At 41.3% G+C, this 15,695-nt stretch overlaps 1 protein-coding gene across 1 annotated transcript; it reads right to left on the bottom strand.

The window, feature by feature from the left end:
- Positions 1-13,470: 13,470 nt before the first annotated feature.
- hoxb13a (homeobox B13a) lies at positions 13,471-15,218 on the bottom strand. Its single transcript, XM_062531224.1, has 2 exons — positions 14,552-15,218; positions 13,471-14,127 (listed from the first exon to the last, which is right to left on the bottom strand). Exons 1-2 carry the CDS (start codon positions 15,216-15,218, stop codon positions 13,880-13,882), a joined length of 915 nt encoding a protein of 304 aa, XP_062387208.1. The 3' UTR covers positions 13,471-13,879.
- Positions 15,219-15,695: the final 477 nt, after the last annotated feature.

Below are 15,695 nucleotides of genomic sequence, written 5' to 3'. Positions count from 1 at the left end.
CCTTCACCATACCTAGAGATAGGCATGGTGTTTTGTTCAGTTTTCTTCAGTTAGCCTATTAGCCTGTTTGATGCTCATTGAACTCATTGCAAATCAAACTAGCTAATAGGCTAACTGAACAAAACCGAACAAAACACCATGCCTACCTCTAGGTATGGTGAAGGGTGTGTGATGATGTGGGTACATTTTAGTTCTAAAGACCAAGGGAACTTTATCAGGATGCATAGTATCCTGGATCCATGAAATAAGTGGCCTTTAAAATAAAAAACTGCCTAACCCTATGTGTTAAATTCCCATAGGGTTACATAGGGGTGCCAATATTTTTGACCCCAGTATTTTGGGAAGAACATGTATTTATTGATGATACATTATTCATTCACAAAGAAAATTGGTGTGTCCTTAAAGGTTGGATTTTTCCTAATTTTATTACTTAAGCCATTAAAATCAATTTCCAAAAGATGATTTTATATTCCTCTTTTTAGTCAACTTTAGCATGGGGTGCCAACAATTTCAACCATGACTATGTACAAATAGAGAGAGAAGGGGGGGGGGGCATGATGATACCAATTTGGCAGGGATATAAGGTGGCATGGGGTGAGTAAAGGAGTTATCTAGTTAAAATGTATCATATCTTAGGGTGTAGTTTTAATATAGTCTACATGATCATGTAAGATAGAAAAATGATATGGCCTTTTATACTATGTACACGTCGTTTGTAGTAGTTAGTAGCTAAGCACTACGCTAGTTAGACTTAAAAAGAGCACTGATCAAATGCCACATGAGAGGAAGCGCGGGGAGAGAAGAAAGTGCGTCATTGTTCAGAAATAATTATATATCTGTTTTTTTATATTTGTATTTAATCATTCCATGGTATTCTACAACTTCCACATATAAGGGCAGTGTGTCATTCTTCAGAAATAATGATAAATCTGTTTTCTTCAATTCGTATTTAATCATTCCACGTATTCTACTACTTTCACATACAGAAATGGCCCAAGAGAGGTTTGTTGTGCAAATTAAATCAGTGATTTACTGGAAATTCTCCGTGAGCAAGTTTCTTCACTTAACTGAGATCATCTCACATCTGCACTCTTTCACAATTTTCCAGTGATTATTTTTTGCACCAACAGTGAGTGATACTATTGTAGCCTAACAATTTATGTACAATTTGAGCATTTTTGAATATTGAGGGGGACATGCCCTCAAAGTATATTATGGCTATAGCCTTGATTCTAAGGCACATTCAGGAATATTATGCGAATATTAAGTCTCAAACATTTACTCTCATTTATCTAGCCATTCACAGTTTGGTCCATTAAAACTAAAACAGAATCAAGCAAATTGCTGAAAAAGACAAGTTAGGTCATTTTGATTATATTAGTCAAAGCAATTTTGCTCAAATTTGATGTTTTGGCCAATGAAATAACTGGCATTGCCCTTTGCAGGTACTATGCCAAGTATAGCAAGTTATAACATGAAACAGCTAATAGTTTATAGTAACATAGCTAATGGCTAATAACTAATAGTTTATTATTCATAAATAATTTTGACTGCATTCATACCCTGCTGGACCCAAGTATCTATGCTCCCTCGAGCTCTGGCACAAGGTGTATATCCCTGCACCTATCACCTTAGTAGTTGCTGTCCATGCAGGGATCAAGTTCAGACTAGGCTCTGTAAACCACCTTGAGACATATTCATATGTTATGGCACAATATCAATATAGCCTAATTAAATTCTTTAAGAAATTGTGACTCAGATAACTATGAGTACATTAGTTAAGTTAAGTTGTATATTAAGTTGTATATTAAGTAACGTATTAATGCAAAGGCAATATGTTGCCAGAATACAGCAAAACATTTTTTTTAAAAATACAGCTTCTGTCTATGAATTAGATGCGAGTCATCACTTATGTGTCTTCAGTGCCTTGTGCTATATGAATGTTCTCATTCATTCATTGTATTTCCAGCATTCAGCATTTCCTATAAATATCACCAGCTTAGTCTACTTCAGCTCTCCTAACACTCTTAACACCCTCAGATGCTTGCAACCAAGAGAGCAGCCGATCTGTCCCCAATCTGGTCTGGTATCCCCTATCTTTCTAAGATACCATCCTGGTTTTCATCAAGCTCATATTTAAGACACGTACGGCTGTGCTAAAAGAGGGTGTGAAGATTTTCTTCCTCTGGAGGAGGGGTCCTCTTTGCCATCTCAGAGCTGACGCCACATGTGTTGGTGTCTGTCTTTTGCATGTTCCTGAGCACATGCCAGGCAATGGCGTTAAGACTTAGAATCACCCTGATGGCGCTAAGGATTTCATAAAGACTTGCCAAATATGGGCTTTCCCATAGATTCCAGGGGTACTAATCATGCTCCTGTCACCCCACCCCATACACTGGAACTCTATAGTTAACCCTATTCGATACTTGCCATGATCTCAACTAGGTTTGTGCAGCTATTCGAAAGTGCAAAAACATACTAATGAGTTCAGTCGATGAGGGGAGCAACAACATCAAAGCCGTTCTACTAGCTTTCACTGCCACACTGCAGTCATTACCATTTTACATTCAGATCCCCAATGTGCCCTTCGTCAAAAAACATCCCGCATTTCACTCACAGAGCACTACACTGAGAAGTACATCAGAATCTGAATCAGAATCGGCTTTATTGGCCAGGTTTGCGGTTAATGCGGTTTGCTCTCAAAGTACAACACGCAACAATAACATAAAAAGAATAAATACACAGAACAGTAAGAATATAATTAAGGGCAGTAGAATTAAGGCTATGCATAAGAATAAATACACCATCATGCACTACCATGGTCACGGTTATGGATTATGGGATGTTTGCTGCCATGCCTCTGCCTCCTTATGAAGCTCTGTCTCTTGTCTGACGTACAGTGACTGGCTGACGGCAGTTAGTCGCGTTGCTGGGTGTGAGGATGGGAGTCTGTGATGTCTGTCCACGGCGTGTGAGGTTGTGGGAGCCTGGTTTCACACCCTCCCAGGCACTGAGTGGGGTGTGATTTAGGGGGCCCTGGGCTGTGTGTGTATGCCCACATGCAGCCAGAGAGAGAAAGAGTGCAAGAGAGAGAGAAAGAAAGAAAGAAAGAAAGAAAGAAAGAGAACAAAGTAGAGAGAGAGAGAGAGAGAGAGACCACACCTGCAGACCGACAGCTGCTATCCTGTCTCTCTGATCATAACTCACGTGTCTAGACCCAGTCACCACCAGAACTGACAGAACATCAGGCATGCCGGCATGAACATGAAGTAGATGCCTCTTGCTCAGTCCTTAAAAACAACTTCAACTGTTAGCAAACATCAGTTTAGCTAAAAAAGGAAGTTTGCTTTAAATAAAATTATCCACAAAAATACTAAACAAAAGATGTCACCTTCATGCTTGTGGTGGTATTAATAACCCCGTAATAAAGCACGGCCATTAGTTTGTCATCTCTGAAAATCTCTCTTATTGAAAACATTCACGTCACATCGAGTGAGCTTTTCCCACAATCTGTTTCTCATTTTGGCCCATGGCGTCCAAACACAGCGACACGCTGGATCCCTTCCCTTGCTCGCTCTCCACGGCATTGCACAACCACGAAGAGCTCTCTGGTGTGGCCGCGACCAGCTAACATCACAGCTAAAGTGGATGAGGTGGCTAAAGGTTAGGGTGTGATTTAAACTTGTGCACTGAAGGAGGGGTTTGGGGGGGGGGGTTGGATGAGATCAGGCGCTGGAGTTTTTGTCTGGTTGGAGCACCAGGAGAACACACAGGAAAACAGACTTAGGACGGCTGGCGCCACAGAACTGAAGGACTCTCAACCAGTAGGAAAATATGGCTGTCAGGTCCTTGAGAAAGGGTCCCTAACTCAAAAAAAAATGCTACAGGGACTTTGCCCTCACTATTTTTTCTTCTGTTTCTCCTTATTCTCTCTCTCTCTCTCTCTCTCTCTCTCTCTCTCTCTCTCTCTCTAATTTTCCAATGTCTTGTTCTTTCTGTTGGTTTCTCCCACCCTATTTAGAATGTATCACTGCCATCCCCCCTCCCCCAATCACATCCTGTCCAAGTTGTCAACAGAAATTAAAACTGATACACTGTTGATGTGCAGGTCCCAGAATATGCCACATTGCAGCGAAAAAAATACCATATTTGGAGGAAAATCACACAACAAAGTGTGTGGCATGATAGGCAGAGTTGCAAGCGTGTTGGTGGAAACAAAGTCATACCAGACCTGTCTGAAATGATCTTCTAATGAGTGTTTGCGCGCTGATGCAATAGAGAGAAATTCGTAGTGGTTTAGTGTTGTGGGCCAGCCGCTGACAATAACATGTTATTCAAATTGGAAGAAGCCTCCTAATCTGACAGGACAGTAAACCGGTGGTGAAAGTGATGATGCTTAGATAGTCTGTGGTGAACATTACACACATATTTCTCATTCCTTTGCAAACATATTGCCACTGGAGGAATAATATGTAATATCATCAAAGCACAAATAAATTCTCATGGAACAATATTGTATAATTAATGTTCTAATTAGAAGCCTATATTCAAACTGACTTCATCAGAAGAAATTGCCTGCTTTGCACTATGCAGACCTACTACCAGCATTCGACTCTCCATGTTATGTCATTTAACCGTCAACAGATGGCAATGTTGTACAACTTTGTGCAAGGACCGCTGAGCTGTCCTCCAGGATGTTCACAGCCTTTGAAAGCTTGCTATTTATTGGTAATCATTGGAAGCTATTGGTGGCCAAATGTCCATCAATTGTGTTGAATAGTGTATGGTCTTGCATAATATAATCTTAAATAAAAATGTCTTTACATACATTTTCTATAGAATATGTTAAAAGAATATGCAGTAGACCTAAACATCACAACAAGGCGAGAGTGAGTGAATGGGCGAATAGAGAGAGAGTGAGAAAGAAAGGGAGAGAGAGAGAGAATGGCTAATTGATTAACCTACTACTCTTCCTGCAATGACCTCTACCACCACCACAATACTGCTGTTCATCACATATATTTTACTAAACTGTGTAGTAGTCTTTGTTAGAAGTCAGTAATCTAACCAAGCAGTTGAAGTTACACAAATCTCAATGTCCCTTGGCACTGACAGGTCATAAGCTATCCCCTGTTTGAAAACACTTGCAGGAGCCTTATCTGTAACCTTGACCGCAGTGACGGTTTTACATGGTGGGTGCTAAAACGAAGATTTCTACTGTGAATGTCCAACCACTGGCAAACGGATAGCATTATTCATGTACATACATTGCATATGGCAAAATAGGTCAGATGCAAGTTCTGAAAAGGTTGCAAGTCATATGGCCTTATACACCTTATGAATATTGATATGAAATAAGTTATAGTGAAAAATACATGAAAATGCATGATGGTGGCAGGCTATAAATCGCAAAATCAAAAACAAAAAAATCAATTAAACAGTGACAATGTGAATTGGCCACATGACCAACAATATGCCCAGGCACTTTCCAACTGTACAATATGGAAAGGTGGGCCAATTCTAGAACCTATCCAACTCTATTTTCGTTTATATATAAAATTGGACAGCCAGGCTTTATCATTGGACATGGGTGAAGTCTTTTATAGTTGTGTATTTCAGTGACTTTTTACTGCCACCAACAGACAATTAAGTTAAGGAACACACGCTTGGTGTCCCGGGTGCCTATCAGAGCGAGAACAATTCAATAAAGGGACTTCCTGTAAAAATGAGAGGCTGATGCAGTCACCGAGACACCGCCGGCTTTTCGGCATCGTAAAACCATGGGTCGTGTTCAAATCAGTTCTCCTGCTTGGAGATCCGACTTGACCTTGTGTGTGCTTGAAGGTCAAACTATCCAGAATTCTCTTTCAGTCAGAAAGTTTTTTGTGCTTTTTTTTTTTTTTTACCTTTCTCTTCTTTTCCCGAGGCGGGCAGTTAAATTTGCTTATCGTGTCTGACAAGCGCCTCGTCAGCGCACGTAAAACGAGCCAGTCTGCCAAAGTTATTAACCCGGATTCCAAATTATTTTCCAGACTACTTCTCCCTCTTGCAATGGTGGCTATTGGACAGCCGGTGGCGACAAAGACACATACATGACTTTTCAAATAGGAAAGGTCTTTTATGATGAATTCATAAAAAAAAGGTGCATAAAAAGGTGCCAATTATATTTATCAGAGTCGTGTAGTGAAATGTATTGCGTCACTCAGGTTGCCATTGCCTATGTGCTTTTGAATTGTGTGTAAACCCCCTTAATTCCCGTTGGGCCTGGCCATGTAACCCAGCCGTCCGCAATATCTGTGCATCCATGCTCTCGTTATAAGAAATTAATGCGACTCTTTAGTTACACATTTTAACTATGTTCAGTAGAAGTGTTGCATTTTCTTGAGCACTACACAAAAAGTAGGCTAATGCAGATCAAAGATGGAAACAAAAGGTTTTGATCTAATACAATTCAACGACTATACAAAGAACAAATGTTAGTGACAACGGTTCATAAAAACACAACAAAATAACGCATGACCACTAGACAATTAAAATGTCCAAGTGCGTTTAGTTAATATTATCATTACATGAAGTCTGCTGTTGCAGGCTTTGCCCCTGCTACACTAGATCCACACTACAGGCCATGGCCATACTTGGAAATATGCATTTACCAACTCCTCAAATCCGGACGCGTCGTGATAAAATAAATGATCAACACCATCCTCTGGCACCTAATGTCTGCAAAGGCGGGCATCACAAGAGGTGTTGATAAACCACCCACATCAGGATAGGAACATTCGCGTTTACTACCGACCGGAAAGGGGAATCAGCGTTACAGAATGTGATGGAGGTCAATTGGGGCTCAATGTTTAGCTCGCCCCTGGTTCGCAGAGGGCACCGCAGCAAGTTGGGCGAACGGCCTCGACACATCTGGACCGCATTCACCGAGTGCCAGCGGGCTCGTGCGGCGGCTGCTAAACAACATTTGTCGGCGTTTATTGAGCCACGATCCACACAATTCATCCAGATGTTCAGTGGAGAAACTGGATTTATCAGTAAGCTATGGTAAAAGTTAAGTTTTCTTTCTTCTTTTTTAATTTTAGCTCACGTTCAGCGTTATCAATGACAGCAGGCCTAAGTTAAATCACCTCATTCATACAATGCGAAAAGCCATGAGAAGCTGTATGTTCGGTCTTGCAGAATCACATGTACCCCCCAACCCCTATATACTCGGAGCCGATTGTCCATAAGCAGTTCAGTGAATTAGTTATTATCATCATTACCCGACGTACTATTCGAGATCAGTGCGTAAATGAATAAGAAGACCGAACAAACAAGAGACCGCATATCATGCGGTCTCCATTCCTTCCAAAAACAACTCGCCTTTATAAGGTCAACATAATTGTAGTGCCCTGTAAAATTTCACACATGAGTTGTGTGTTGCATGCCAATACATTTGGTTATTTTACTGCCGCAGTCTTAAAGTTATGTTGATCTCGGTTTGAGAGCGCCGCGCATTCCTTGCTGGCATTATGATGTTCTGCCATAGCGCGCGGGTGGGCCGTTGCTCATTAGCGCGCGGGAACCTTCCCAACTCATGTTCCTGTTTGTCAACACTTACACCATCCCGCTGTTTCCCATCACCCACAGGACCCGGCGCTGGTAAATCATTAGAGATATATTGTATGGCGTTAAATAAAACCCAGTTGTTTTAACTTATAGCTTGATTTGGTATTCACAATCACCACACATGGACATCAATTAGTATGCCGCTTGCAGGTGAGTATGCAGGCCTGTGCATCACAGTGCACAGTTCACAATTGGTGAATAACAAGCATCACTCTCACTTTTCGTTATAGGATCACCTTCACCACATGTAACATTGTGTATGTAGCATTTACAGACGTTCGCAGTCAGCCCCGCATCTTTGATTAGACCTATTTGTATGTTCAGACGTTTGTTTGAGTGTATTGGGAGGGAGGGAGGGCCGTGGGGTTGGAAAGGGGTGTCGTTGTAAATCTTGCACTTCGCTAGGTGGAATGAGATAATATTGATGTTTTTTTGTACTGTACGCAAAGGTAGAAGCAAACTGATATACAGCCATCGTGGTATTAGGCATGCTTTTGGTTGTGCCAAAATATCCCAGGCTACACAGTTGTTTCAGTTCTTTAACAGCCTGTATGACCAGTGTGGAAAATATCACAACACTAACAATGTTGTTAGGCATTAAATGGGTCACACTGTCCCCTTTCGATACATTTTCCTGCAGCACATGGTACATGATGCCAGAATAATTATAAATAGAATATTAGATTGTTATGAGAGTATGGGGTCGGATTAAGATAGACTATGCAAACAGAAGAGAAATGAAGAAATGAAGAAATGAAGGTGTTCGGCAGGAATTAAGTGTTTAGGCAGGGAGGTATGTTGCATAGTCGCGAAAATAGGAAAGATAAGACTTCTAAAATAAATTTTAGATGTTTTAGGATTTTTCACTATCATATGGAATTGGAACATTGTTGAAATATCTACCTCAGTATTTTTGATTAAATAAAATCTAAATTATATAAATGATCTTAAAAAAAAACAACAAAGAGCAGTTGGACTCCATTATCTACGCACGATTCATATTACCCATATTAGGATGGAGAGCTACCTGGCCATCTCGCATCGCATTTGTTTTGTAATCTACCTATAAATTAATGTACCTAAAATGTTCAGATTGTTTCAAATGAAATTATATTTTCCCTTCCTTTTAATATAGACATTTTACACTTGGTACTATTCATCAGTATGGTGTCAAGATGCACTAAAGCAATCTTGCCATGCAGATCCTTAGTTTAATAATAAAAACAAAAGCTAAACTAATTGATATCAACTACACTGAATCACGTTTAATTCTCTCCTGAACCTGCCTATTTAATACACTGGAAACATATTATTATTTGTAAATATTATGAATGCTTGTGAATTGTCTAATGGTTAAATCAGCTGTGCGTTAACAGACTACAGAATGGTACAGGTATTGTATTTATTTATGAAACTTTCCTTGTGTTTAGCAGTTTTGTATAGCTTTCAATATACTGTTATGATATACGGGCTTTGTCTCTGAATTTGATAGCCTTTGATATTGTAGTGGGTGTACTGCAACAGAGCACGGCGTTGGGAGTATTTAACAATTGTATGTCTACAAATAAGTTAAACTAATATGAAACGTGTGTCTGGGTGAAGGAGTAGGCTAGGCAAAGAAAACGGTCATACCAAACTACAGTTTTTGAATCATCATCGTCTGTACTACACTAAATAGTGTTATGTACAAGCAGGATGGCAAATTCGGCAGTCAGAGAAGTCAGTACCCAAACGTGCCATTTCCGCCTTAAAAGCACCTTCTTATTGCGAGGTATTTAAACTAAATTATATGTAGGCTATATGTGAATCCTGTTTAGATACTTGACTTTTGAAAATATATAGTTGTGGACTTCCAACAGTATTTCTGATATTTTCATACTCCGTGACTGGTCAATTCCTACCTTGCTTTGCCCATTTTGACCATTGCTGCGTATTGGCAGCAACGCTGGGGGGTCGGGTGGTCGTGTGTGTGTGTGTGTGTGTGTGTGTGTGTGTGTGTGTGTGTGTGTGTGTGTGTGTGTGTGTGTGTGTGTGTGTGTGTGTAGTCGTTTCCCTGTCTTCCTGTATAGAGAATCTCCGCTTTACGCCACAGGTCCATTGACCACCTCCGTCCGTCCAGACAGGGCCCAGACTACTTACTGTTTACAAGATGTCTCAAGTTCAACAGCAAAGTCCTCCGGGTAACAAAGGACTGTCCGAAATGCAGACGTGGGGGAGGAATGGCCCGAGTGGGGGAGGTGTGTGAAGTTGTGGAGGAGGGAGGTGGGGGTTGCTGGACATGAACTTGAGACACAGAGCACCAACATTCCACTGACCACTCTCTAACCCGGATCTAGAGGAAGAACCGCCAAACCTCATGTCTTTAGATGCATATTTGTTTGACACTGAGAGATTGTACACGTTTCCAATAGTGTCAATGCTTCAGCCGTAGCGGCTCCACCGTGGGCGCAAATCTCTCTCTCAAATGTTAAAGGCTTACGCGATTAGTATTAAAATGTATAATGGCACCATGAACATTGCTGCGTAAAATGTAAACCTATGAACGGAGGGGCTTTGCAATTCTCAGATATCGGCTCTCGGAAATCTCGTAGACCAGACTTGCTCAGTTGTAGGCTAAATACTAAACACAGGCTTTGACGATGAACACGAATGGTAAAATACCGAAGACTCTTCCTGTCCAAACAACCCACTCTCATCATCATACACATTCCAGTCTATTTGCTGTATTCCGCAGTCGCTCTATAGTGCATTATAAGCAATTTTGACGTTTGAGGTGTGTGTGTGTGGGGGGGGGGGGCCGCATTCGTTTTATTTTGGAGTCTATAACCAAGAAGCCTATTCAGCGTGCTCGAGTCTTCTTGGCCTAGGCTACTCTGAGCTACAGAAGTACCTTTTTTTTATCTACTCTGAGCTACAGAAGTACCTTTTTTATCTGAAAAAAACATATTTTTCAGTGAACTAGACAACTCTTTTCAAACTGAATTACAGTTGACACAGCAAAGTCCTAAGTGCGTCGCCTTTAAATAGAATAGGCAACAGTGAAATTCCAATTTGACTGTCAATCACATAGGCCTCAGGCGATTCTTGCCTCAGGCAAACCATCTTGAAAAAATACGCATTCTCACAAATCCATAAATTTACTAATAATTTAAAACAGTCATAGTTTCACTATAATGTCAATGTTGGGCTGGTAAAACTGTTTTTGCTTTTTTTGAGCTAAGAAGACGTGGCAGCTTTATTGTATAGCTGAAGGTAGACGACCTCCGTGGTTGATTTCTATATTGTGCGTTTTCTAAGGAGGCAGAAAGACCGCCATTAAATCACAGTGTAAACACAAAGCAGACGCGCCGTTTGTTAGAATGCTTTTGTCAAGTTCAATGTTAACTACAAGTGGAAGGAAGACTATTCGACCTTTATTGCCCCATGTAGTCTGGTAGGTCTAAGTCTAGTCTGAAGTGAAGTTTTGTGCGATGAGCCCTCTCCAGCCACAGACATATCCAGGATCACAGAGATAAGCATCAATTGCGTAAACTCAATAACCTGTATTTGCCCACTTTCTAATATTTCAGAAGTTTCATAATGGGATTCACAGACTGTATCTGACATAGACTGGCTTGGCGACAATGTACCGATGGTGAATGCACCTGTTTAGCGGTTTCATGCCAACGCATCATTTATTTGTAAAGGGCACAAATCCTGTCAACACGGACAAAATCCATAATAAAGTCCCAATTTAATTAGCCCAAAAACACGCTTCATGTATAGTAACCTCGTCTGGTCTAGAAAACCACCAATTTTCGAAATTGCATGTTTTTGAGATTAGTTAATCTTTGGCTTGGTTGCAGTCTGTTTAGATGGAGAGCGCCCGGGTCTGGGAACATTACACCATGAGAAATGAGCTGACGCTGTCGTCGTTATGTTAACTTCAGAATGCCATGTCTGAACCCTAAATTAGGTCTTCATTTCAAATGTAGCCTGTGTAGGGCTAACGTCATGGTTTTGTGCGTAATTACATGCCCGGAACTGGAGTTGGGTGAGAGTAACATTAGGCGGCGGTTCTGAAAATCGAGTGTGTGTGTGTGTGTGTGTGAGAAAGAGAGTGTGAGTGAGTGAGATGTTAAGCATTGACGCATTTACCTGTTTAAAAAGAGATCCCCGTTTTGCATTTCATTTCGGCCCAGTTGGCATACAGAGCTTGGCATATTGTCAGAGATATTTTGTTAGTCGATTTTGCTCCCGGCGCGTCTGCTCACCAGTAATGTGGATATGAACAGTATACTGAAAGGGAACACTAGTGTTATCAATAGTCATAACATGCGTCAAAATCGCTAAATCAGAGCCCTCTCTCTCTCTCTCTCTCTCTCTCTCTCTCTCTCTCTCCCTTTCTCTCTATGTATGTGTATGTGTGTGTGTGTGTGTGTGTGTGTGTGTGTGTGTGTGTGTGTGTGCGCGCGCGCGCGTTGGATTTATTTCCATAATTTAGACGAAAGCCAAATGTCTGACGGAGAGGCTAGTGCAAGATTGAAGGAGAAGGTGGCTAAAATAAAGGCTGAAACGAGCAGATAGGAAGGTGATGATGGAAGTCCCTAGAGTAACGACAGACCCTTTTCACCCCGACTAATCTAGACCGGCGTTAAGTGCAGGGTGCAGAAGGAACGCCGAGTAGCTCTGCTTACTGTCCAACAATTAAACTGTTCCGACACGGACAGATACGTAAATCAAGCCTCAGAAAGACTATAAAGAAGATCATCGAGTGTAAATCTGCTCTCCAGAATAAAGTTCTTTGGGGGTAGAGGTGTCATTCTGTTCCTCTACAGTCCTGGGGCGCTATACAGAGATGTACAAAAAGGAAGGCATTTCCTTTCCGTGGCGGTTGTAGGACCTAGTTTAATTGTCCGCAGTCACATTAAATAACGTTTTATTTAGTGAAACGCGTGATTACAGGTTGGCATTTGGTGTCCTAGATATTTGAAGGGACGCAATGTGTACGCAATCCAAGCCAACAAATTCCCGCATATTCATGGCCTGGCGAAACAAAAGCCTCAGCTCATCCTGTTAGCACGTGACTGTCAAGGTCAAGGTTAAGGGCTCGTTTAGTGCATCTGTCTGAGGCTTGCTCTACTTAACAATTTAAACGCTCAACACAAATTCTGGATAGCAGTAACTGTATACACGTGAAATGCAAACATGGCACGATTTTCTTATAGTCTTGTTTTTTTTTCAATGTTTGTATGCATTTTAGAGGAACCTATGAGAAACATGGCGATTGATCTCCAAATGAAAGTGTATTGAGTAATGCATTCTACTGTAGGCCTTGAGGCAGAGCAAGAAAAAAATAGGAACAGCAACTAGGCCTGTCACAGTGTGGATTTAAGGAGTTGCGTGGGAGTCAAAACAGTATATTATTTGGTTGCTCTAAAATAAAAATGACATATACTTTTCGAAAATCTTTTTTACTAGTACAATTGAGGAGAAGTTCGCGTAGGCTACACGAGGAATAAGCTAGACTTGTCAAACCATCTAGCGCTGTTTTCAAGTTCGAATAAATAATATGATGTAAAGTAGACCAACATAATTCTCCAAATCAAATGAAACGTTCTCTCACTCAGTTTAAAATGCCCGTCAATTTGAATATGCAGGGCATAATATAAACTAATGCTACCGAATGGTTGTGGGTTATGATCTTAGGCCTAGGCCTGCATGAGTCTAAACGATTCTTACTTTGATTTTGTTACATTATATTGATACGTTGCTGGTGACTGCATCATATATCAAACAAATGCCTTTTCAAAACCAATACATAAAGTTCTCTTGAGATTAAGCAATTTATTATACATTGCGTAATAGTTGTATACCGTCTTACAGGCGTTATAAACAGTATAGATTAGGGGTATTATTGATAGCACAATATATTTTTCTAAACTACTGCAGCAACAACAACAGACACACATAACATTTAAATGCAGTAAAATACAAGTAAAAGCACAATTTCAAGAAGTAAGAGAACATTATTGTCATACATTAGAGCAGGCACGTGCTGTATATACAGGCCTCTAAAATAAAGTCCTTACAGTTTTTTTTATTTTTCTTCCGATAACCCATCTTTCTTTTCGAGGATACTCTACGATGCAACTGCGTGGACAACAAACATTTTGAGCCCAGATTCGACAGAGCACCACGATGACTTTCTTTCCGTCACTTCTTCAAAGTCATTGAGGGGGAAAAAACAAGAAAGTCTCACGCGCCATGGCCACTCGTTCCTCCCTGTTTACGGCGCGGTGGTCTTGACTTTGGCGACGAATTTCTTTTCTTTTACCCTCCTGTTCTGAAACCAGATCGTGATCTGTCGCTCAGACAGGTTGGTGGCGGCGGAAATCTTTCTCCTCTTGTCTTTCGTGATGAATTTGTTGGCGGCGTATTCTTTTTCCAATTCCTTTAGCTGCACCTTCGTATAGGGTATTCTTTTCTTTCTACCACGGCGGAAGGAGTTCCCGTCATGCTGGTGAGCCACTACATCTGGAATGGATAACAACAAAGTAACTCATGGGGCTTTAGGCCTTATTCGTCTACAGCCCAAATAAAACATCCCAATTTCACAAAAATATCATCCGGTTTGAATCTGCAATCCCCATCCCCTTAAAATATAGCAGTGAATAAAGACGTGCTCACATATACCAGTGCTATGTGACTTAAGGATATATAGGTCTCTAAATCAAAACTGGTAGTCTACTGTGTCTTAGTTTTAATAACAGGGTAGGATAATGACAAATGGCATTTCTACTGATACAAAAACATTATCCAACTTTATTGTTTAGCTTTAAAGAAAGATGCATTTGAAGATAAATAGCTGAAAATAAAACAAAATAGCGCGTAAAACAGTCTTTAAAAATGCAACAAAAATCGCAATGCAACACATGCATGATAGAAGACGTCTGTTTACCTGCTAGAGCGGATTTCCACAGATGTCCAGCTTGACTCTGATCCTTCGAACAGTACATCTGACCACCCCAGCCATTTGTGAGAGCCCATGGCTGATAGCTGTCCATCGGCAGCAGGGTGTCATGGCGTGGCTCTCCCGTTCCCAGAGTCTGCACTACTGAGACATCCAGGTAACTCGCCATAGATTGATACGGGCTTGGGTAACCATGATAAAATGCGAATTCCTTGGCTCTGCTAGGGTATTCTTCAGACGTGACGGGGGTGTCCATGTATTTTTCTGCAGAATAACTAAGCGCACTGGGCTGAGTGCAGGATTTCAGCGAACCCCGCCCCATTCTGCAGGGGTAATAGCCATTACCGAAGTAGCCATAAGGCAAAGGACCCGTGGATGAGCCTTGAGGTACCCCTGGACAAGGTGTGCACTGTTTGCCCGCTTCACTGGAACCTGATCCAGGTACATCCACGGCGGAATAGCTAGAGCTGTGCACTAGGCTGGATGGATGACCCCCCAAGGCGGAATGAGCCATAAGATTTCTGCACTGGTTGGCTGCGAAATTGCCGCTACCAACCAGACCTTCCATGTTCTTGTTCAGCTCATCCAAGTTGTTTTCATACACAAACATAACCGTGTCCGCCCAGCGAGGATTCAGGACCAAAGAGGTGGTCATATCACGCTCACCATTCGGGCGGAGAATTCTGATGTAAAGACCGAGGTCCAGTTCAGGACACTTGGTTACATCCACTCCGCTGCATTGACGCAATGGTCTACCGTCCGAAATGGTGCGCCTTCATTGGGTAAAACCCTGACCACGTGATACACAGCACAAAAACCTTGACGGTGGAGTCAGTCAAAGAAATTATTTTTGCAGGGGCAGACAGAAACGAGCTTAAGGTGGAAAGCTGCAAATAGTTGCGAGCTTCCATTCAGTTTGGTGTGATGCTATTTACGGAGACACATTTGATGCATTGACATAAAAACACTAGGTTTTCAGATGATTTGCCTTAGAAATCATTAAGCGAAACCACCGCACCTTGACTAAGAATGACTCAATGTCACGCGTCATTATACGCAGACAAGACATGGACATAAATGAGTCATACTACGAGTAAACACACACGTTTTTTCCTGATGTTATTGATGATAA

This window comes from Sardina pilchardus, chromosome 3 (genome assembly GCF_963854185.1).
Source record: "Sardina pilchardus chromosome 3, fSarPil1.1, whole genome shotgun sequence".
Taxonomy (NCBI): Eukaryota; Metazoa; Chordata; class Actinopteri; order Clupeiformes; family Clupeidae; genus Sardina; species Sardina pilchardus.
The sequence above is the reverse complement of the archived record's forward strand: the minus strand, read 5'-3'. Positions and strand labels throughout refer to the sequence as shown.

Coding starts and splice junctions, on each gene's coding strand:
- hoxb13a (XM_062531224.1), bottom strand. CDS start 15,218: ATGACCACCTCTTTGGTCCTGAATCCTCGCTGGGCGGACACGGTTATG. Junction 14,128..14,551: donor GTGGAAATCCGCTCTAGCAG/GTAAACAGACGT, acceptor TATCCATTCCAG/ATGTAGTGGCTCACCAGCAT.